Below are 23,631 nucleotides of genomic sequence, written 5' to 3'. Positions count from 1 at the left end.
TAGAATTAAATTAGGACTGCTTGAATTGAAGGTTCAAGATATAAAATTTAATAAAATAAGCAGGGCAAGCCTTTTTAAGATGGTGAGGTGTAAGCAATAAGGCGAAAGAGCCAAGGAAGTCTTAGAGAAGACTGAAGCCTAGAGGCACAGGAAAGACTCCGTGGCAGGTGGCCGATGGTTTAAGAGTAGGGTGCATTGAAACCAGCGGAGATGGTATGAGCTAAAGGAATCAGGGGGTCTGAAGTCAGAGCAAGAAAGACTGGTGGGAGATTGGAGGGGAGGAGCGGCGAAATAGGATGGAGGGCCTTGGAGCCGCTTCCTTGGAGGGAAAGAGGGAAATTTAGGTGGAGAAGTCATGTAATCTGGTTTAAATATTTTAAAAACATCGCTGTACCAACCCATGAGTACTTAAATACCTTCAAAAGTAGAGCTGTTAGGCAACACTGCTTCCAAGTATATTTTATTTATTTATTTATTTATTTTAATTTGCATTTATGTGTGTGTGCCTGAGTGTCTGTGTATGCACTAGCTGCGTGCAGGTGCCCGCTGAGGCCAGAGGAGGGCAGCGGACCACTGGAACTAGATCTGGTGTATGTGAGCTGCTGCTGCTGGTGCTAGGACAGAATTTGGGTTCTCTGCAAGAGCAATAAGTACGGAACCATCTTTCTAGCATCTTCATACATTCTAAAGGCCTCGGTTGTAGGAACGCGTGCATTTTTGTAGTTGTCTAGATGCAGTAATGCATTCTGCATGTAGTGGGGATAAGTGTAGATGAGCCGTTGCGGCTCCTAAAAAGACTCCAGCAGTCTCACTGACTGCAGTGGCTTGCACCCTTCCTCATGCTCAGCCTTCAATATACTTCCTCCTTTTGTGGTGACCCAACCAGGAAACTGCTTTGTTGCCGCTTAGTAACTAATTTGCTACTATTGTGAATCATGATGTAAATATCTGTGTTTTCTGATGGGCTTGGTGACGTCTATGAAAGGGTCACTTGACTCCCCCAAAGGGCTCACCGCCCCCCATAGGCTGAGTACCATGGCCTTAGAGACTGGGGTAATTATTTATTCTCCATATGCTATTAATATTTTTTAACTTTTTAATGGGAGAAGTATGATCCAAGTTCATATTATTAGTAAATGTGCTGATAATTACAATTAAATCAAACAACACAAATAACATAAAAAAGAAGAGATTCAGTATTAACTGACCAGAAACACATGTCTATTAATGAAGGACAGAATCAGCAGTTAATAACAGAAACTTTGAGCATTAAAGAAAATAGGAAATCAAGTGTCTCAGTCAAGACAAGAAAGAAAAATAGGTCTGATGGTCATGTCCCCATAAATTCTGATCTCCATCATATGTAACTCTCAAGTCAAATCCCTTCTGTAACCTCCCCATTGGGATTTCGCAAGTTCTTTTTAGAGTAAGGAATGTGGAAGCAGAGTAGAATAATTATTTTTATGTTTAAAAAGCCTTATTTGTATGCGCGTTTCACCTGCATGGATGTATGTTGTACCACATGTTACTTTGTGCCTGAAGGGGTCAGGAGGAGGCACCCGATCCCATGTAACTTGAACTGTGGCTGTGAGCCACCATGTGAGTGCTGGGCATCATACCCAGGTTTTCTGCAGAAACAAGTGTGCTCAGCTGCCTAACCATTTCTGCAGCTCTCTTCCTTCAAAATGCTTAAGAGGCTAAAATAGCAAATGTTAAAGCCTTATCATGAGATGCTATGGGAGTCAATAGCATTAAAACTGAGTTTTTAAATTAAATGTTTTATAAATTCTGAAATATTTAGCTCCTTAACGTTATTCTAAGCGGCAAAATTTAGAAGTATATTCAAAGAATTCCCTTACTTCAACTACATACAATCCAAAGCCTTTGACGATGTAAGTAGATCACAATCATTTACTTATCTTTCTCTTCTCACTGGCTGTGGCTCTCTGAGGGGAGGGAATAGTCACTCCCATGTGCAATTGCTGGTACATTTTAGACTAGAAAACACTACTTGCTAATGAGTGCATGAGAGTCACACAGTTGGGTTGACTGAAGTTTATTAAATTTATAGGAATTTCACGAAAAGGCAAAGGAATGATTTTCCCTTAGGTCCAGCATTATACTGTGACAGAAAGTGTTGTTCTGGAGGTTAAAATGTCTAGAGCAAGACTTAGGAGCTGTAGAGGTAAACACGTGTGAAACAATGTCCCCAATCTTCTTAAAGCACATTTTCTAGAAAATTGAGAATGTCTATAAGAAATCCTATATTGTAATAACTGGTTCAATTTTATCTCAGCTTCTTTACACAGATAGGAATTTTGTGATTTGTGCCCCGACTGGTTCTGGGAAAACTGTAGTGTTTGAACTAGCGATAACCAGATTGTTAATGGAAGTACCATTGCCATGGTCGAACATAAAAATTGTTTATAGTAAGTATATACTGTAAAAATTATGATTAATTATAAGCAAAGATTGAAGTAGAAATGAAGTCAATTCGGGTCCTAGAAATTATTATTTAGTAGCTCATACATTAAAAACATTATTTATTTATATTTATTTAGTTGTGATGCTGTGATTAAACCTGTGGACAAGCCCTTTAACATCTATAGCACTGCTAGCCTATAGATACACACACACTCTTCTTTTTCTTTTTTTCTTCTTTTTTTTTTTTTTTTTTTTTTTTTGCTATGTGTGTATATGGTTGCAGACATTGAGCTCATGGCCTTGCACGTGCTAGTTAAGAGCTCTAGCACTAGTGATAACTCCAGCCTCTGCACATTTGACAAAGACGTGCTGCAGGTGGCGCCTCTCTTCCACCACATTTGGAACATGCTTTTCCAGAGTTGTACAGAATGAGGATTTGAACTTTACATTTTCAAAAAGAGGACAGTCAAAATGAACAAATAATCTATTTTACACGTTTAGACATTTACATAGAATCTTCTGTTCTCCTTTTGTAGGTGTATATTTAGTAAATGTCCCCAAAGTAGCATATGTACACAATTTAAAAGAAATGACTAGTCACCAAAGGCTTTTCATAAGAAAGCATTAATCACTTGCTTTGTCTCTCCCATTTAGATTGCCTGAGAAATCACTTCTGTTTCAATTTTAGTTCTTGGTGATTACTTTCATAGCTTGCTATGTTTGTATTGTTAGCTTTCACTTTATCAATATTGTTTATTAAACAATAAATATTTGTTTTAGCTCAATATTATTAGGCTAATATTTTAAAAGTACAATGGTGTTCAAAATAAATATATTATTCTAGTGGCACCAATAAAAGCTCTTTGTAGTCAGCGGTTTGATGACTGGAAGGAAAAATTTGGACCCTTAGGCCTGGACTGTAAGGAAGTGACCGGAGATACAGTACTGGACGACCTGTTTGAGATTCAGCATGCTGACATCATTCTGACAACTCCAGTGAGTACTACTCTTGTTTCACCAACTACTTGAAAGTGCTTATCTTCATTGCGAAAAGTTGTTAAAGGAAAATACAAGTAGAAGCGTATTCTCAATATAAACAAATGGATATGGAGAGACTACCCATAGATAAAGTGGAAGAGAAATGAGCACATGTAAGAGCAATGAGTAGAACAAGCCCCAGTTTGTAACTGTGGATAATCTATAGTCATGTTCATTTCTTGTACATGAGCACTAGCTGCTCCTCCAGGGTTCTGAACGCCATTCCCAGCACACGCATGATGGCGCACAGCCATCTGTAACTCCGCATTCAGGAGGTCTGATATCCTTTTCTGGTCTTCACAGGCACTGCACACATATGTGACACAGACATGTGCAAGCAAAACATCCACACATGTAAATATGAAGAGTGTAGTTAGACTGTGACTTGTGATTAATTGCTTAAGACTTAAAATCACTTAAGTAACTTTTGATCATCTCTTTGGAGAGATTTTAAAGAAAAACTAAAACATTGCCCTTTCTTTGTAATATGCCTGATAGAGTTTCTCTGTATCTTAACTAATGCTTGTGGTTTCTCCTTAAACTACTTGTACTCTTTTTCTGTAGGAGAAATGGGACAGCATGACCAGGAAGTGGAGAGAGAGCTTTTTCGTCCGCCTGGTTCGCCTGGTTCTCATTGATGAGGTAGTGAGCACATTCACTGTCAGAGATATGCATAAAATGATATTTAGAATAGATGGAAAGAAGGGACATTTTTACTAAAGTAATGCTTTTAGTCCTTTAATATGGAAAGTGCTTATTTTTTCAAGGAAAAGTGTTAATATTACTGTATATTTTAATTGATTAAACAGTTTGGGTTTTATACCTAATGTTTCTCTCTTGATTTCTTGCTTAGGTGCACATTATAAAAGATGAAAACCGTGGTCCAACTCTTGAGGTTGTGGTTAGCAGAATGAAAACTTTATCTAGGTCCTTAAAAAATGCCGTCCCTGTTCCAGTAAGATTTGTAGCTGTATCGGCAACAATTCCCAACGCTGAGGATGTACGTCAGAGTCTTCACTTCCCTGGCTTTTTATTATGTATGGAAGATCTAGCCAATTTGATGTCAGGGAAGATGCTATTTTGTGAAAGTGTATATTGAAAGTTAGTGCCAGGTTGCATAGGTATAACGAAGTTACAGCCATAACGTTTGATAAAAATTTTATGAAATTTTTTTTAGTACAAATATGTTATTAGCTTTTTATCTGAAAAACATAGTTTTGCTTATCCCAGGCACCTTATGACTTGGCTAGTAATGCGACATGAATGCGCTGACAGAGTGTGGTGGAGAGTGGAAACAATGGCTGGGGTGCCCATGCACTTTCCTCAGGTCCATGTGCCTCTGCTGTGGTGAGCACTAACGGCTGTTCCAAAGTGCAGATCTGTGGAGCATCCTAGTCCAGCCGTGATGGTGACATCATGCTCGTGAGCCAGGGCTTTGTTGACAGTGTTATACTTTCTATAATCACATAGGACTTCTTTAATTCCTAAGCAAAGTTTTCCTTGATTTTATCATATGCATACAGGTGTTTTGCCTACATGTGTATTTTTTATTGATTTGTAGCAATTATTATAAAAATACCATCACATTCTTGAAACTTTCTATATTATAGTAGCCACTGGTTCTTTGAACGCAAGCTTCTCTTCATTTTTCTTGTCCTTTTCCTCAATCTTTGTATAAAATAAAAGCTTTTGTTCTTGGCCATCCATTCCTCTGGAGCTGCATATTCTTGTGTGCTCGTGTTCTTTCTCATGGTAACCTTGCAACTACACCTCTTTTCCTGACTGTGCAACAAGAAGATGTTCCCTGACAAGAGAAGGCATGGAGCCAGTTACTGAGGAGAGTACAGCAGGGCGAGAACTGCTCACCAGAGAGTTGGGAGCTGACAGTAGTGCCCATGCCAGGCCTGAAAAGTGCTTTTGGCATTGCCATCTCTCAAGAGTTTAAATGGGGTCCAGAGACATGGGTCAGAGGTTAAGAGTAATTCCTGATCTCCCAGAGGACCATAGTTCAGTCATGCTCCCATGTCGGGAACCTCACAACTGCCTGTAACTCCAGGTCTAAGGGATCTGATGCCCTCTTTTGGCCCATCAGGCATACACATATGCATAGCACACACACACACTCAAATGCACAGCACACACACAAATAAAAATAAATATGTATTTTTAAAAAGCTTATTTTTTTCTTTGACCAGCATAAGGCAGTCATTCTTTTCTACTGTGTTGGTAGTGTTTAGGGAAATACGAAGGTTTCTATCATTTTCAGGAATAGTTGTGAACAATAACCAGGACTTACAGTGCCACAGGAACTTTGATTTTTATGACCAGATTGATTTTAATTCTACTTTGGGCTCTTATGAGGGAATGTGAAACAGAATTGTAATGACTAGTCAGAGCTCTGCTGTGAGAGTACTCGGAGTCTTGAAACACTGCTCTTGGCAGCACTTCCTAACGTAGTATCGGTGAAGTAAGTAAGGCTGAAGGGAGATGATGTGATTAAATACTTTCAGACCTTGACTTCACAGTGCTTTGCAACTGTGTTGTTTTAGCTGTAGAACTGTCCTAGGGAAACCTGTAATATGTGTGCTTCTGTGTTTCCAGATTGCAGAGTGGCTTTCTGATGGCAAGAGACCTGCTGGCTGTCTGAAAATGGATGAGAGCCACAGGCCGGTGAAGCTGCAGAAAGTGGTCCTGGGCTTTCCCTGTAGTAGCAGCCAGACTGAATTTAAGTTTGACCTAGCCCTCAACTATAAAGTTTACAGTGTTATACGAACGTACTCCAATCAGAAGCCCACACTTGTGGTATGGATTATTAGTTGCTGGTTTGGGGTATGATGTTCAGTTTTTAAACTGAGTGATATAGAATATACTGCTTTATTTTCAGTTTTGTGCAACAAGGAAAGGTGTGCAGCAGGCTGCTTCTGTTCTTGTAAAAGACGCCAAATTTGTCTTCACTGTGGATCAGAAACTAAGGTGTGTGCTTGGGTTTCTTCTAGAAAGTAGGAGGACTTTTGGGGGTCACTCAGGTGAAATGAGAAGGTGACTCATCCCTTAACCTTGGACAAGTTACGTGATATATTTAAGCCTAGGTTTCTTACCTAATCCATAAAAATAATAGTGTCTTTATGGATTGAGTGAGAAAGTGTAAAAGCAGAATTAAAAACAGAAGTGCAGGTATAATTGTAAATCACTTGGAGCCTGCTACTTGTTGGCAGTGAACACAATGAGCAAGGTGTGCGGTGTCGCCTTTAGTCAAAATAAGATGTGGTCACCCAGAACCCTGTCTCATCGCTCACAGGCTAGCTATGAAAGCAGTTTTGGAAGATGCGTGGAGTGCTTTGTACTGTGGGAGGCTCAGCTGCATAGACTGTCTTCTCAGGCAGATACTTGGTACTATGTTGTTACTGAATGTACCTGTGAGAGACTGAGATCTACAGGCCGTTGGCTCCAGAGTGCCGGCTCAACCTCCGTCTCTGTCATTGTGTTGCATGACTGTTTACTTGAACAGAAGCATGTGTAAGATTTTATTTCCTCTTCCCATTTCCTCTTCCTCACAACTCACGGGAAGTTTAGCTCCTTTCTTCACTCTTCCCACCACTTTCTTGCCTTTGTCTCTTTTATGGCTGCAGAGATTTTTAGCAGTGCAGTGCCAGCACCGGAAGCTAAGGACACAGTTTTAAATTTCAGCACTCTACGTTTTCTGCCCCTGCGTCATCTTGCTTCTTAGTTCTTTTAACTTCAACCTGTGTGACTTTCTAGTTTCTTTCTTTTTTGCATTATTTTTCTTTCAGCACTAAGATGAAACCCAGGGCCTTTATTCACTGCCAGGCAGGCTCTCGGGGGTGATGCTGTCAGCCTTCCAGCTTCAGTGTTTGTTTTATTTTATTTTTGTTTTATTTTATTTTGACTGTATAGCTGTGTCTGACCTCAGATTTGCAGCTCTGTCCAAGCTTCCTGGGCTGTGGTCACAGGCATGCTCCACTGTATTTTCAGCATCGGTTAGCTTCACTCTCCTAGCAAGGTCTTGGTGTATGCGAATAAATTAACTTGTGGTAATTAGATAATTACATGAGACAACTACTAAAGTTCTTATGTGTTTCACAGTTCCTATTATTAGTAACATGACATGTCTTTTTGCCCACTCTTCATTCCATGGTAAATCCTTAAAGGAAATTGTGACTTTGAGAAAAATTATACCTCATAGTTTCATATATACAATAAAGAAATAGAAAACAACATGGGTTTTCTTAGATATATATATATAAGGGTACTCAGAATTCCTTTTTAAAATTATCAAAACTTTTCCATAAGTTCTTCCTCTCCTTTAACTTAATTTTCTTTACATAAAAATGTCCTTAAGAATATATGCCAATGGCAGGGAGACACATAGAATGCAATAGAAAGTTATGTCTGTTTTTTTGTTTTACTTACTAATGACATAGCAGAGTTTTTAAAGTTGTCCTTTTCTCCATCCCTGTGACACTAGGAATTGAAGTAGGCCCCTGCATAGAAGCTGGTGCTTTCCCACCGGCCCTCTCCCCAGCCCTGCCTTTGCTTTTATTTTGCAGCACAGCCACTGCTTGTACTTGCAGGCTTCTGTCTTCATCTTCTTCTTTCTTACAAACATTATTAGGCAAATTAGGGGGTAGCTTTCTTGTTCAAGACTCCTTGCACATAATAACCATTTGCATTGTTTGTTTTTCTTTAAATTTTTGGTGTAGAAGTGAGTTTTAATGATACAGCTAATGCATTCTGAATAGAAAAGCTAAGTATTCTATGCTGCCCCTGTTGGAATATATTCCTGAGGCATTTCATATTGTGCACTTTGTTTCTATCCCTCCCCCACACTCCTTCCCTGCTTCTTTTCCTGAGATGCCATGTCCCTGCTTTTAAAGATAGCTTTCCATGTCCACTGACACAGAGTGCGCCTGACTGCCACTACCCAGGGTATGCCATACTGTTGGAAGCATGCCAGGACAGACTCGGAAAAAGTACATGGGGAATTTTTTTCTTTAATGAAACTTGTCAGAGCATGTGGGGTTTTGTTTGTTTCTTAAAAGACAGCTTTCAGATGGTGGTGGTGTAAAAATCTCATTTTTTTTGAAATAATTATTTCAGAATTTTCCGATGTTACAGGGGATAATGTAAGTTTTAAATTTTGATAGGTTACAGAAGGCTGCATATTCTGTAAGGGATTCAAAGCTAAAAGGTAGGTGTAAAGACAGTTTTCTTTTGTCATTGTACTGTTGGTGGTGGTGGTTTTTTGTTTTTTTGTTGTTGTTCTGGAAACTGAACCTGGAGTTTCAGGCAGGCCACACCAAGCATTCTAACATAGAGCCATACACCTTCAGCCTAGACATAACGGTTTTTGTTTTCTGAGACAGGGTTTCTCTGTGTAGCCCTGGATATCTTGGACTCACTTTGTAGACCAGGCTGCCCTCGAACTCACAGAGATCGAACTCACAGAGATCTGCCTGCCTCTGTCTCCCAGAGTTTTGGGATCACAGGCGTGCACCACTGCACCCAGCTAGAGATAACTTCTGAATAGCATTTTTGAATATAGCTAGAAGGGGCCAGTGCTGATGAAATGGTGGCGGTGGCTGACAGGCGATTCATTCCCGCTGTAGATTTCTTACAGTGTGGTGTTGGTTATCATCATGCTGGAATGGAGCTGTCAGACAGAAAATTGGTTGAAGAATTGTTTACTTCTGGAGATCTACCAGTTCTTTGTAAGTAAAATACATTTCATGTGGATTTTAAAATATTTTGGAAAATATTTTTAAGAGAATAAAACTTAAATATTCTGATTCGTTTCTTCCAAGAACTTATAAAGAGCTGTGCATGTCTGTGTTGCTGTAAATTCTTTGGCAATATTTAATTCTTTATCATTTTATTGGACATAGTATAATTTGAAAAGAACTTATTAGCTTTTTTGTGTTTAGGGCATAGTATTATTTTAGATCACAAAATCCTCTGTTCCTTTTCCTAAATTTCTTGTAGTTTTTATCCCGTTGATATCACTTTATGTTTTATAAGAAAACATCTTCCCAGGACAGTAACCTTACCAGGCTTGGTTGTCCTTACCCTGACAGTCACCACCAGCACACTGGCTATGGGTGTGAACTTGCCGGCTCACCTGGTGGTGGTGAAGTCTACCCTCCACTACACTGGAGGCATGTTTGAGGAGTACAGCGAGAGCGACATTCTGCAGATGATTGGGAGAGCGGGCCGGCCACAGGTACGGGCAGGAGCCTTTTCCTTCCGATTCTAAGTAAAGCAAGAGGGGGTGTGTGTGGTTTTAATTTGCATTTCATAGTTAGATAAGATTGAAAAAGATGTAATTTAAAACTCAGCTTTGCAGCTGGGCATTGTGCACGCCTTGAATCCCAGCCCTCAGGAGGCAGAGGCAGGAGGATCTCTGTGAGTTCAAGGCCAGCCTGGTCTACAAAGTGAGTCCAGGACAGCCAGGGCTACACAGAGAAACCCTGTCTCAACCCCCACCCCTCAAAAAAGAATCATATAGACAAGACTTACTAGCTGGGATGTAATGTGCTCTTCACATGGAAGCTCTGTTACACCACTTCCTGAATGAGGCGAATGTGCAGGGTTAGAAGAGCTTTAAAAGTCTTTACCTCTTACTTTTATTCTTAAGGATGTTTTGCCATTTTTATGTTTGTTTATTTTAGAAGCTGGATCTCTATATGTAGCCAAGGCTGGACTCAAACTTGCCACGTTCTGGTTTTGCCTCCTGAGTACTAAGATTATAGCATGTGGCACACATGTGGCAGTCTTGGCATTTTGGATGGGTCATTGTTCATTGTGGAGGACTGGTGTGCATGGCAGAACATGTGACATCCCAGGGCTGTAGTAGTAAATGTTGCAATTAGGTCAGCCCGTATGCATCTCAAAATATCTGACAAGTGTTCGCATGAGTAAGCCATTCTTACACATACTAAGAGAACATTCTGGAAGAAAATCATTTTCAGAATATTAAAATTTTATATCACACAAGTTTTTAATTTTAGAGGATAAATTAAATATATCAAATTATGTGGTGTTACTATTGCTGGGATGAAACACCATGAGCAAAAGCATTGGCTTACACATCCACATCACAGTCCATCTGTCTTTGAAGGAAGTCAGGACAGGGGCTCAGGACAGATGACAGAAGCCATGGAGGGTGCTGTTTACCAGCTTGTTCTCCATGGCCTGCTCAGCCTGCTGTCTTTAGAACCAGCAGCACCCACAGTGGGCAGCCCTCCCCATCGATCTCTAAGACAGTGCCTACAGGCCTGCCTGCAGGCTGGTCTTACAGAAGCATCTTCTCAGCTGAGCTTTCCTCCTCTCAGAAGACTTTTGCTTGTGTCAAGTTGACATAAAGTACTCAGCATAAGCTGGGTGTGGTGGCACACACCTGTGATCCCAGCACTCGGGAGGCAGAGGTAGAAGGATCTCTGTGAGTTCGAGGCTAGCCTGGTCTACAAAGTGAGTCCAGCAGAGCTAGGGCTACACAGAGAAACCCTGTCTCGAAAAACAAACAAACAATCACAAAAAAAACTAGTCAGCATATATGGAAACTACAGTAAATCATAACTTTTAATTCAATTTACAAGATTTTTTTTTTTACTTTAACATTGTCAGAATTGTTATACTGAAACAAAAGTGGCATTTACAATTATACTTAGGAGATTTTTAAATTAAACTTTTTGTTAATATTAAAATTCAGAAACAAGTTTTAATCCTTTTAGCTTACTGTTTAAGACAAGGAGCCGTTCAGTATGAAATGAACATTCTGGGGAGAAGGCTCTACCCTCTGTTAATGTCTGTGCTTTGTGACTGTTGCAGTTTGACACCACAGCTACTGCAGTTATCATGACTCGCTTAAGCACGAGAGAGAAGTACCTTCAGATGTTAGCTTGTAACAGCACTATCGAGAGCAGGTAATAGAACAGCTCCCAAGGAAAATCAAACTATCCTGACTTGTTTTCACTCTAATATATGAAGAGGAAATTTGGTTTGGGGGTTTTCTAAGGCCATTCTCTTGAAATTAGTCTAACAACTTAACTGTAAAACTAATGTCATTTTAGTAATTAAATAGATTTATTTAAAGACAAAGAGTTAATCTAGTGGTGATTATTAACATACAATAGTACATATCTTTGTTATAAAATCCTAAAAAGTAATAAGGTCTTACTAATTATAACCTATAAATATTATATTTATATTATGTATTATAACCTATAAATATTAAATTTGTAACATTTATCAATACTTTCTCACCTTAAACTTTATTTTATAATGAGAGAATATGAATATCTGGGATTGTGTTCACTATGCCATATATTCTCCTCTTCGGGAAAAGTAGGGTGTAAGCTTCACTACTGTTGCCATACTGACTTTTCATACAAAATATGTCTCATTAAACTATGAAGTAAGGAGAATCTCAACTTTTTAAGATGTTGAACTGCCTTTTAAGGATTTTCTCTTGTATTTTTGAAAATTATTTTTGATGAATTATTAAAGTAGCAATTATATATATTATTAAAGCTTAAAAAGTAAGATTTATGTTCTTGAAATTCACACTAATAATGCAGAGGCTTTCCCCACTAGTTTGCACAGACATCTTATTGAACATTTAAATGCAGAGGTCGTGATGCACACCATCACCGATGTGAACGTTGCTCTGGACTGGATCCGATCCACCCTGCTGTACATCAGGGCTCTGAAAAACCCATCTCATTATGGTTTGTTACCTTGACCTGGAAGTATAGTGATTGTTTTTCAAGTCATACTGTTACAAAACAGATTACAGAAACTATTAAGCAACAACAATGAAAAAATAGTATCAGTCACCAATGTATAAGAGATAAGAGTTGACAAAAATGAGAACATACTGTCTGCTTTTATTCCCAGATATTTCATGATCTTTAAAGTCAACATTGTTAAAAATAGACTCAATCGGAGAAAAAATTAAGCACCTAAACTAATTTAAAATAAGTTAAAGTTTTGAATCTTTCTCGTGTTTATCATTCAGCTGCTTCTTGTTCTAAATTTGTGGCTGTTCATTTTCCAATTTATAAGAACACAAAGCAATTTCATGATGTCCTTGTTTTTAATTGCAAAGTAGTATTGTGTAAATGTGCCACAATTTCTGTATCCATTCTTCAGTTGACATCTAGGTTGTTTCCAGATTCTGGCTATTATAAATAAAGCTGCTATGAACATATTTGAGCAAATGTTCTTACTGAATGGTGGAGCATTTTTTGGATATAGGCCCAGGAGTGGTATAGTTGAGTCTGAGGTAGCACTGTTCCCAATTTTTTGAGAAAGCGCCAGATTGATTTCCTAAGTGGTTGTACAAGTTTACATTCCCACCAGCAATGGAGGAGTGTGCCCCTTTTTCCACATCCTCTTCAGCATGTGTTGTCACTTGAGTTTTTGATCTTAGCCATTCTGATGGGGATAAAATGGAATCTCAGAGTCGTTTTGATTGGCAATTCCAGAATGACAAAGGACATTGAGCATTTATGTAAGTGTTTCTCTGCCATTCGATATTCCTCTATTGAGAATTCTCTGTTTAGCTCTGCACCCCATTTTTAAATTGGATTACTTGGTTTGTTGGTGTTTAACTTCTTGTGTTCTTTATATATTCTGTATATTAGCCATCTGTTAGATGTGGGGTCTGAAGATCTTTTCCCAGTGTGTAGGCTGTTGCTTTGTTCTGATGACAGTGTCTTTTGCTTACAGAAGCATTTCAGGTTCATGAGGTCCCATTCACTGATTGTTGATCTTAGAGCCTGAGCTGTTGATGTTCTGTTCAGGAAGTTGTCTCCTGTGCCAGTTGGCAGCTCAGTTTCCATGTGAGTTCCCGAGTAAGGGAGCAGAGACTGCCTCTGTCATGAACTCAGTTGCCTGCTCTTTGATCACTTGCCCCTGGCGATGCAGCCTTACCAGGCCACAGAGGAAGAGCATCTAGGCAGTTCTGATGAGACCTAATAATCTTTGGGCAGATGGCAGGGCAGGAGAACTCCCCCTTTCAGTGGACTAGGGGAAGAGGATAGGAGAAAAGAGGGAGGAAGGGTGGGGCTGGAAGGAGTTGAAGAAGGGGGTTTCAATTAGGATATATAATGAATAAATTGTGAAAAAAATAAAAATTTAAAAAAGAACACAAGGCAAATAATAAAAAAAATAGGGTGTAATTTTATTTTCCATTTTTTAATACAAACAATGTCCCGTTGTATTAGTTTTCTAACAAATGACTTAAAATATTTTGGAACCACCAACACTTACTTTCTCATGCAGTTTGTGAAGCCAGGAGTCTCAGCGAGTAGCCCTGGATCCGAGTGTCTTTTGAGGTGTCAGCAGCATGCCAGTCAAGGCTGCAGTTATCTGATGGCTGTGGCAGGGCTGGAGGATTCTCATCCGAGAAGGCTGTCTCGTAGAGCTCTTGGCTGGAGGCTTAGTTTTTTAATTTGGACTTTTCCTACATCCCTCTTCCTTTAGAGAGAATAATACAAGACAGACTAGCTAAGTGAAGAGCTGCATTTCCTTATTTGTAACTGTGGTCACACATTATCGCTTATTTTAAAACAAGTTACTAGTCCTGGTCATGTAGGGGAGAGGAATCAAGTTCATTTTTTGGAGGGAAGAGATCAAAATTGTTATGAACATTTTTTTTAAAAAGCTGAGGTCTTGCTATGTAGCCTTGGCAAACCTGAGTCGCAGGCATGTCACCATTGAGAGTTATGTGCCACTGTGGTTATCTGTGAGTGTGCTATAACACACATACACACACACACACACACACACACACACACACACACACACTGCTCTGCACCTGTCTGCGTGGTTTTCCTGATACATCTCGGAAGCTCTCTGTTTAATTAAATCGTAGGCCAGGGTATAAAGTGACAGGCTGCCCTGTGGTCTTTTAATGGACATCTGTTATTGTACTTTTCCCCTTGTCTTCCCTCCCGCCGCTTTCCCTACCTCCACAGCCCCTACGGCTGGGCCTTTACATCCCGGATAGTCCTCCCTTCTTCATTGCGTCACCCGAGCATTGCCTTCTTCCATCGCCCTTAAGTTCTCCCTTCCTCATGGTCTGCTTGCACCACAAGCACGCGCACATGCACACACTTAAATCTGGATTGCGTACAGGAGGCAAAATGTGGTCTTTGTCTTTCCAAGTCTGGCTTACTTCTCTTAATATAGCAATCTTCAGTACCACTTAGTTTCCTACAAATGCCATGATTCATTTTTCTTCATGGCTGGAAAAAGTCCTTTGTCCTCATACATCTACTTCTTTATCCGGTCATCTGCTGAGGAACGTTTAGGCTGGCCCCGTTTCTTCCTGCTGTAGCGAGGGCAGTGCCGTACATGGACGAGCACACATCTGTGTAGTGTGTGGATTAAGCAGTCTTAGGGTGTTTACCCAGGGTTGGCAAAACTGGGCCATAACACCATTCTGTTTTGCTTGTTTTAAAAAATACTTAACAAATGTGTTTGTTTAGCTTATATTTTTGTGTATATATGTCTGTGTGAGTGTGCATGTATGTGTAGATGGGGGAGTGCGCCTGTACTCGTGAGTGGACACTAGCAAAGAGCAGCAGACGGCTTCTGTTGTTTCATTTACTGCTTTGAGGGTAGGCTCTCTAGCTGAATCTGCAGCTCGGTTTTCTCAGCTACGCTGGAAGATAGGAAGCCCCAGTCATCCTCTTTTCTCCACCTCCCTTGGAGCTAGAGTTACAGGCAGGTGTGAGCACTTAACCAGCCCCATGTGTCATTTTTCTAAGCTGTTCCGGTTAATGCGTGTGTTCATCTTTCCACGTGTGTAATTCTTCTGCATGCTAAATTCTTAGAAATGGAGTATCTAGTCAGAGGGTACATCCATTTTAAAACGTAGTAGCCGTTGCTAACTGCTGTCCTTGGTGTTTCATGTAGCTGTAGCGGTCAGCAGTGCTTGAGAGCACCGTGTTCACACACACTCTGCAGGATAGGTACTTGGATCTGTTTATCAGTGCTATATGCATTCACTTATGTCTCAGTTTGCACCTCTTCTCGTGAGTACTTTATTTTTATAGTGAAATTTTTATATTGCATTATCACAGTAAATGGTACAAATATCAATTAAATATATGCAGAGACATAGACACCCACATATAATCACAGTCCAGCTCAATATATTGAATGTTTTTCACAAGTACCCACATGTTCTGTTATATATGTTTGAGGTAAATGGAAGTATTCACTTTTTTGTCTTTGGGGTTTTTTCATTCATAGTGTTCATGAGATTTCTTTCATATAATTGAGTGGTTTAGTAATAATTCCTTTTGTCATTGCAGTATAAACCCAGTTATATCAATATACCACATTTCCATCAATTATTCTGTGGATGGACACATAGATCATTTCCAAATTTTGACCATGTACACCTGCTTCAGCTGCTCTGGCCCCCACACAGACACATAGATACGTAACTAATAAAAATAGGTCTTCAAACTGGTTCTACATAGTTCTTGCTAAAATATTGTTTCTGATCACTTAATACAGTTTAAGAAAATAAAATATAGCCAGTTGATATTGAAAAGGTTTCAAAATAGTGGCTGTATTCTATGAATAGTAAAGCCTTTTTGCGCTTAGAAACTGTTATTAATATATACAATATAGGTGTTATTCTTTATGTGAAGTTTAAATTGAATCTATAAAGATTAATTAAATACACTTTGATTTTTTTAAATAAAATTTCATGACTTAACACAGGTTTTGCATCTGGATTGAACAAGGATGGAATTGAAGCAAAATTACAAGGTTAGATGTACTTCCTTCTAAAACATATATTGTATAAATGTTGATGAAAATATCACTTACTAAATAAATAAGAATATACTTCTGTAAATTATTTTTAAAGATAAACTTGTTTGGATAATAATGAATTATTTATTTTTCATACATAAAACTTAGTGTATGTAGTTTTCCTATATTTATTAAATCTGTCAGAGTATCTGCTCTTACATAAAATGTTAACTTGGCTTATTTGGGTTCTGTTTTTTTAAATGACCCTGATCGTTGGAAATATTGTCAATAGAGTAAACATTTAATTTTCTTTCTTTTAGCTTAATTTTAGTTGAAAATATAATCCTACATTTATTTTAGGTTCTCATCCCACTCATACAATATTTCTCTTTCAAACTTCAACTTTGGGTATTTAACTTTCTTATTTCACTATCTGTCTTTTAAATATAACAATTCAATTAGCACTTATTAGAATTAAATATTGCTGAGTCTTCATTGTGTTCAGACTTTCAGTAAAAGTAAAGAATTTTGGATCCACTAAATATATTAATTTTAATTTGTTCTGTGAATGTTTATATGTGGCCAAGTAAGAATAAAGAGATAAAGATAAAATAATAAATTATCTCATTTAAAGAATAAATAGGTTTCTGGGTGTGGTGGCATATCTTGTAATCCTAGTATTCAAGAACAAGATGCAGGAGGATGACAGTAAGTGTGAGGCCAGCCTGTTCTACATAGTGAGTTTTAAACAGACAAGCCTATAGTGAGACCCTGTCTCAAAACAAACAAAACAACACAGAAGAAATATGTTACTTAAACATGGCTGTAAGTGATCACATGTATTTATCATGCTGCTGTTAAAATATAAATTTATAAAATAGTTGTATTATTCTTCTGAACCATTTTGTAATTAAATTTTAATTAAATCATACATTAATAAAAATGATAAATTGTACATAAGAAATCAGCTAAGTAAAAGTGCATCTGTCTGTTCTGATAATTTTAATGTTTAATTTTCAGTTAGCATATTAACTATTCATGCTTGCTTTATTTTTCATTATTAGTTGATACAGTGAGCTTTATGTAGGAGAAACATATTAGCTATATCTGTATCTGTTTATTATATACATTGATAAAAATGTTATGGTTGTAGGAGAGGCTGTTTCTCACTCAATGCAAGGCCCAGGGCCAATACTCCTATAACAAAAGATTTATTATCTTGGTAAATTTTTTTAAAATTAGAGTTTTACATGTTATGGGAGCCTTTGAAAATGACACCTACACCTTGTGGAACCTGTACTTTTATGGCTGTTTTGTGAAAGAAGTGGATAGCTGTGGTGTGACATGACTGACTAAAAAGGCGATCATCATCCACGCCAATAAGCAGGGAGGAGTGGCCCATGCCTGTGTGCTTAGACTTTTCTAGGCCTCTCTTGGTCCCATTTCTTTTCCCTGGATATGGAGTAGGACCCCTCCAGAGTGAAGGCTTAGGAACGTTCGTTAGGACAGTGGCTGCTCTGTGACTATGCTGTACGCAGAAAGGCCACGGAAGGTCAGGGCAATCAGCCATTCTCAGGCTTCTCAGTCTCCTTCAGGTCAAAGTGTGCTGGGCTCAGTGTTCTCTGAGCCCTGACATTTTCCTAACTCCCTCAGGAAGGACAGTACACAGAGCATGCTGTTCCTAAACTTGATTGTGCTTCTTGCTCAGTAGCCTGGAAGAACATGGTGAGCCTTGGTTAGAATAAAGTGCAGAGCTTCACGGCGCCTGCAGACTGCATCACGGTGGCTCCTGCCTTTCCAACTTCCTGTCTAGTCTCTTACCCAGTTTCCTTTTCTAGCCCCAGCTTGGCCTTCTGTGATCATCACAGCGTGCTCGTCCTCACTCAGGCTTTCTTCATGGTCAGTCCCTTGCTCTTGGAGCATGCTCAAACATTTCACATGGCTGGCACCTTTATTTCATTCGTTAGGTCTCTGTTTAGATTCTAACCTTCCGGAGAGCTCTTCCTCCTGCTTTTTCAAATCTGTGTCCACATAAAGATGAAATGACTCCATGTGCTTATTACTATTTTTCTTGTTTTTGGAAAAGATGCCTTTATTGTGACAGTTAGGGATGTCCTTGTATAGAAATTATATGGCTGAATTAGAAATGCATGCAAACCTTGGTTAGGAGCTTAAAACGATTATTTTAAAAATCTTTCTCAGCTTTAGTTTTTATGGTAGTTTTCAATACGTAGACTGTTGTGTATTTGTGTGATGATTTTTCCATTAAAATGCAAGTTCTGCATGTATGCAGGAATCTGTTCTGTCCACTTCTGTAAACTCAGTGATGCTCAGCACACAGGACGGTAAGAATCATCCTTGACTGAGTGACCGGTCAGTGGGCACCTTGACAGTGGGTCACTAAGATGATTAGAAAATAGTTCAAAAGCTGTAATTATCAAATGAGTTAAACTGTGTCAAGTAGCCTGTGTGACACGGACCTTGTAGGGATGTCATGGGTTTTTGGATTGGGCAGGGTGCGTTGTTCCCTCTGCTCCGAACTGTCTCCCTTCTGGGTTGTTGCATGGGGCACTGAGAACAGTAAGTAGTAGGTAGTTATTAAAAGTAGTTTCCTACTTCCTGTCTGTTAGTTGAACGAATTTGTATTGCTTTCTATACAGAGGTTTCTTGAGGAGGACTTGGCAGCCTTACCATAGAGACAGAAGCAAAAGCTAAAAGCTTCAGCGAGAAAACATTTTTTTTTTATTTCTTTATTTTTCAACCTGCCCCTCCCTGAGTAAAAAGGATTCTGCACTGAGCTCCCCCCTCGCCCCGCCCCTATCTAAGGTTGGCCTTAAAAGCCTACTTCGGTTCAATAAAATTTGACTCCTGACAAGTGCACATTTGCTTGAGTCCTTCCTTTCTCCCGCTCATCTTTTACAGGCTGCGACCCCCTTCGCCCCCACGAATAACTAGGTCCTGCAGGTCGGGGCACTAAATGAACATGATCAAAGCTCCTGTGAACTCACATAGACTGAGGCAGCCTGCATAGGACCTTCTCAGGTCTACAATTAAGTAGGGACCTAGAGCTGAAAGGATTAGTGGACACATGCCCTCATCCCTTATTTTTGGTGGGTTCTTTTTGTCCTTTCTTTTTTTTAAGGGGGGGGGGCTGCAGGGGATCATAAAACATAGAGTGGAGGCTACTTCTGATGTTTTGTCTGTTTTTAGAATTCTGTCCCACTACCAGGTTGCCTTATCCAGGTTTAATATGAGGGAGGTGCCTAGTCCTGTTGCAACTTGTTTCACTATGTTTGGTTGCTATCCTTAGGAGGCCTACCTTTTTTTGTTTGTTTGTTTGTTTTGTTTTGTTTTCTGAAGGAAAAGGAGCGAGAAAACATTTAAGTGATGATTTCAATGAGGTGGCGAATAGGAACAGGGACAGACTGGTGCCCTTGAATCAGAGTTCATAAAACTCTGACTTTACATCTTGGAAGCAAGAGAGTGGGCACCAAGTGAGGTCCGTAACTCTTGTACAAACCTTATCAAGGCAGCTATGACCATTTAGGTTGGCAAAGAGGAAAGCAGTAATGGCCCTTCTGCAATCGCCTCACACATTGTTCCTGGCTCAGAGGTGCTTCAGAAGTAGAGAAGCGACGGCACTTTATGATGCTGAAACACACACCTCTGGGTGAGGTGTTAAGGTGTTAGTGACACAGGTGAAGTTGTATGTGGAACTACATGCAACAGGTAGAGTGCATCACTATGCAGATGAGGCAGAGGGCCATGCCTCTCTGTGAAGCCAGGCTGCGGGGCTTTTAAACCTTCCTGCTCCAGCCTGCTTCCTCCTTGGAAGTGTGTCGTTACCTAATAAGTTCTGTCACTCTTCTTGGTCCTATCTACAAGTCTCTGGGACACAAGCACCTGGAACCACTCAGTAGGGGCCCTTTGAATCCTGGCATCAGCCAGTATCACTTTGTGCTATTATATGTAAGGAAAAAAGCCGTAACGCAGAATAGATAGCAAAACAACTCCTTGCACTTGGAGCAAGTAACTCAGTCTCAATTCTTTAGTTTCTTAATGTGGATATGTAAGTTATATTTTTGTATACTTTATTATTTTTGAGAACTAACTAAAGATATATATATATATCATTTCAAATGTTTTAAATGCTAAATAGTATTTAACATATTAATTGGATGTTATAATTTAGGTTTTCTTCTCGCTTCTTAAGACTCTAGGTCTTCCAGAACAATTTACACTAGAGCAGACATCGTTAACATATTTAATAGTAAATTTCTATTTTCATTGCTTCCCTATTGTACTAAATTTAAAAATGTGTTTTCTTTAATTAAACAGAATTATGTTTGAAGAATCTGAAAGATTTATCCTCACTAGACCTGATAAAGATGGATGAAGATGTTAATTTCCAACCAACAGGTATTTTTAATTTAACACTTGCTTACTAATTCTAAAATTTTGTTTTTCTAAAATTTAAGCAATGGTAAAACTAACTTGTGATTTTGTTTTCAGTAGAGTATCATCATTTTTAGCTGCAAGGCATCAGTTCCTATAAGTCCCTTTTGAAATTGTATAGTTCATGGCACAAAGGATTCCCTGATTTTGGTGATGCTCAGCAGAGGATTTGAAGTCTTGGGTCTGCAGGCATTGTAGGCCAGTTACAATCAGCGTAGACCACCTTTGCCACTTGAACACACAGCATGGGTTATCTGAGTGGCTGTGTAGGCTCCAGTGTGTAGGAAAGCAAAATTGCCTTCTGCTCTCTTAGGTGTGTTGACAGAAGGGCTCTGAGTTGTGTGTCAGAAACAGTGAGGTCTGTCCATTCCCTCCCTCTCCACATCTGTTGTCCTCCTGTTACAAGACAGGCGCCTCTGTTTCTGACAGTGCTTGCCTGTGGCACACCGCTGACTCATTGTGGCCTTGGTTTTGATGACACATGCACAGAGCTGAGACTATTGTGTGTTGCTCTATTCTTTGATACAAGTTATGCTCTCATAAAAACATGGCTTAGTTACAGAAAATAAATACTTCTAATACTATAACGAGGCACAAGGGTGCCGTGACTTATTTTAAGGGAAAGTTACAAGTCCTTCTTGCACTTGCTGTTTCAGCTTAAAGTGTTGAGTATGCCAGATGTCAGGTTTGTCAGGATGTGTCCTGAGCTCACATACTTCATGGTTCCCTCCCTCTCTCTCCCAGTTTCCTTCTCTCACCCTTCTCTTTCTCAGCTGAGTTTTGCTTAGAATTTAAATAAAAGAATAAAGAGGCTGACTGTTTCATGGTGTTTAGAATTGGGACTGATTTTGGAGGAAAATACTGACTTTATTATTCAAATTAATCATTGTAAGGGAAAATATATGGGAAATTTTAAATTAAATTCAGGATCTATTGATTTGGCATGTATTCTTCTATTTAAATGAACTTTTTACATAGATGCAGCCATATTCTAGAAATTGTGTGTCATCTTCATTATATTCAGTGTACAGGCCCCGCTGAGTCCCAGCCCTGTGTGACAAGCCTTTCCACTTCCTGGCTTCTGTACTGAGCTGTCTAAAGAGAGGGACTACAAGAATTTCTAATGTAACTTCCTCATCTACCCTTAGCTATTCTAGATCATTAAACAATCAGTATTCTCACTATCACTTTTCTGTGTTATTGCTGTTATCATTCTGGGCTCTTTTATTTTTGAGACAGGAAGTGAAACTCACCATGTTGAGCTGGATGCTGATGCAGCTGACAGCAATCCTCCAGCCTCTGCCTCCTGAACTCTGGATTACATTCCTAGTTCCTACAGTAGCCCTGGTGCCAGTGAAGCCATCTTTCTGCTGTTAGTAAATGATCATCTAACGCGTTGGCTTTCTCCATTCTCAGTGGACTTTAGCTGATCTTCTCTTCCAGACACCGCTGTGTGTGTCCTCCTGCTTTTAAGTTGGTGCCTCTTCTTACTCTCGGCTAATGAAGGCTTCAGACTTCAGAGCTCAGTTTGCAGTTTTGCTTCTTGGGAAATGCAATTTACCATCAGAGTTGCAGCTACAAACATTTTGTGAATTCATTAAGAACTGCAGTTTGTGTGTTGGCAGCAGCAAAGCTTGACTAGGAGCCAGGGCTGTGTGCTGCCAGGTGAGCAGCTGGCGTTGTCTCGGAGATGGCTGCTGGGGGAAGCGGGGTTGCTGACCTTTAACTGCAGAGAAGAGGATCAGGGATGAAAGGAAGTTCATGAAGAAACCCTCTTTATACAGGGTTAGCATGGCTGTTAAGGGAAGAGAAAGGTACTTGTGAAGGATTGTATGCAGATGTGGGCAACACGTTTCTCAAGAGAGTCACACTTAGATGTCTTTTTAGTAGTCGTGTATGACTCTCATGGCTTCTGAAGCCACTGTGCTCAAAAGACGTCTAAAGGACTTTTCCTCCTAATTTTCCTCCTTCGTGGTAAGCTAGACCATAGGGTAGTTTCATAGGGTCACAAGAGCCAAAGTAATCCTTTGGATTTCAGCTTTATCTTTTAGTTCTTTGAGGGTTTGTTTATTTCTTTATCTATTTTTCAGGATAAGGTTTCTCTGCGTAGTCCTGGCTGTCTTTGAACTCACGCTATAGACCAGGCTGGTCTCGAACTCACAGAGATCCACTTGCTTCTGGCTTCCCAAGTGCTGGGACCAAAGGCATGTGCCACCAACACATGTCTCTTTGAAGGTTTACAAATGATAGATGCATTTCATTTTTTTTCTTTCTTTCTTTTTTAAAATTTATTTATTACAATTTATTCACTTTATATCCCCACTGCAGCCCCCTCCCTCATCTCCTTCCAGTCCCACTCACCCCCTCTCCCCCTATATCCCACCCCTAGTCTGCTGATAAGAGAAGTCCTCCTCCCTTTCCCTCTGACCCTAGCCTATTAGGTCTCATCAAGGCTGGCTGCATCATCTTCCTCTGTGGCCTGGTAAGGCTGCCCGACCACCACCTCAGGGGAAAGTGATTAAAGAGCCACTGAATTCATGTTAGAGATAGTCCCTGTTCCCCTTACTAGGGAACCCACTTGTAGCCATGGGCTGCATCTGAGCAGGGATAGATTAATTTCTGTTAGCTATTTTAGTTGACTTTAGCAGAATGCTATTTCATAATTATTCAGACTGCCATTAACGTAGGTAGCAGTTCCTAACTGCTATTTCTAAATCTTTGGGTTTTTAATTTTTTGTTTTGTTTTGAGACTGTCTCTCTCTGTACCACATACTAGCCTCAGACTAGAGATGATCCTTCTGCCTCAGCCTTCAGAGTGCCAGGATGACAGGCATGTGCCATCACATCTTAGTTGATTTTTATGACTTTCTTGTTCGTTATGTTATTACTATCTTGTTTCATCTTCTTGAGTTTATTGTTTTG

At 39.5% G+C, this 23,631-nt stretch overlaps 1 protein-coding gene across 1 annotated transcript in view; it reads left to right on the top strand.

Annotated features, from left to right (window-relative positions):
- The window catches only part of Hfm1 (helicase for meiosis 1), an 84,852-nt gene that overhangs the window by 21,776 nt on the left and 39,445 nt on the right, over positions 1 to 23,631 (top strand). The window contains exons 7-20 of the mRNA XM_060381088.1: positions 1,822 to 1,892; positions 2,297 to 2,429; positions 3,335 to 3,420; positions 4,027 to 4,104; positions 4,316 to 4,462; positions 6,064 to 6,264; positions 6,347 to 6,435; positions 8,628 to 8,671; positions 9,090 to 9,191; positions 9,555 to 9,700; positions 11,308 to 11,402; positions 12,073 to 12,206; positions 16,222 to 16,269; positions 20,593 to 20,673. Coding sequence (XP_060237071.1) covers positions 1,822 to 1,892; positions 2,297 to 2,429; positions 3,335 to 3,420; positions 4,027 to 4,104; positions 4,316 to 4,462; positions 6,064 to 6,264; positions 6,347 to 6,435; positions 8,628 to 8,671; positions 9,090 to 9,191; positions 9,555 to 9,700; positions 11,308 to 11,402; positions 12,073 to 12,206; positions 16,222 to 16,269; positions 20,593 to 20,673 — 1,455 coding nt within the window. The remainder of the gene's footprint in view (positions 1 to 1,821; positions 1,893 to 2,296; positions 2,430 to 3,334; positions 3,421 to 4,026; positions 4,105 to 4,315; positions 4,463 to 6,063; positions 6,265 to 6,346; positions 6,436 to 8,627; positions 8,672 to 9,089; positions 9,192 to 9,554; positions 9,701 to 11,307; positions 11,403 to 12,072; positions 12,207 to 16,221; positions 16,270 to 20,592; positions 20,674 to 23,631) is intronic.

This window comes from Meriones unguiculatus, chromosome 3 (genome assembly GCF_030254825.1).
Source record: "Meriones unguiculatus strain TT.TT164.6M chromosome 3, Bangor_MerUng_6.1, whole genome shotgun sequence".
Taxonomy (NCBI): Eukaryota; Metazoa; Chordata; class Mammalia; order Rodentia; family Muridae; genus Meriones; species Meriones unguiculatus.
Note: the sequence above shows the minus strand (reverse complement) of the source record. Positions and strands in the feature narration are given on the sequence as shown.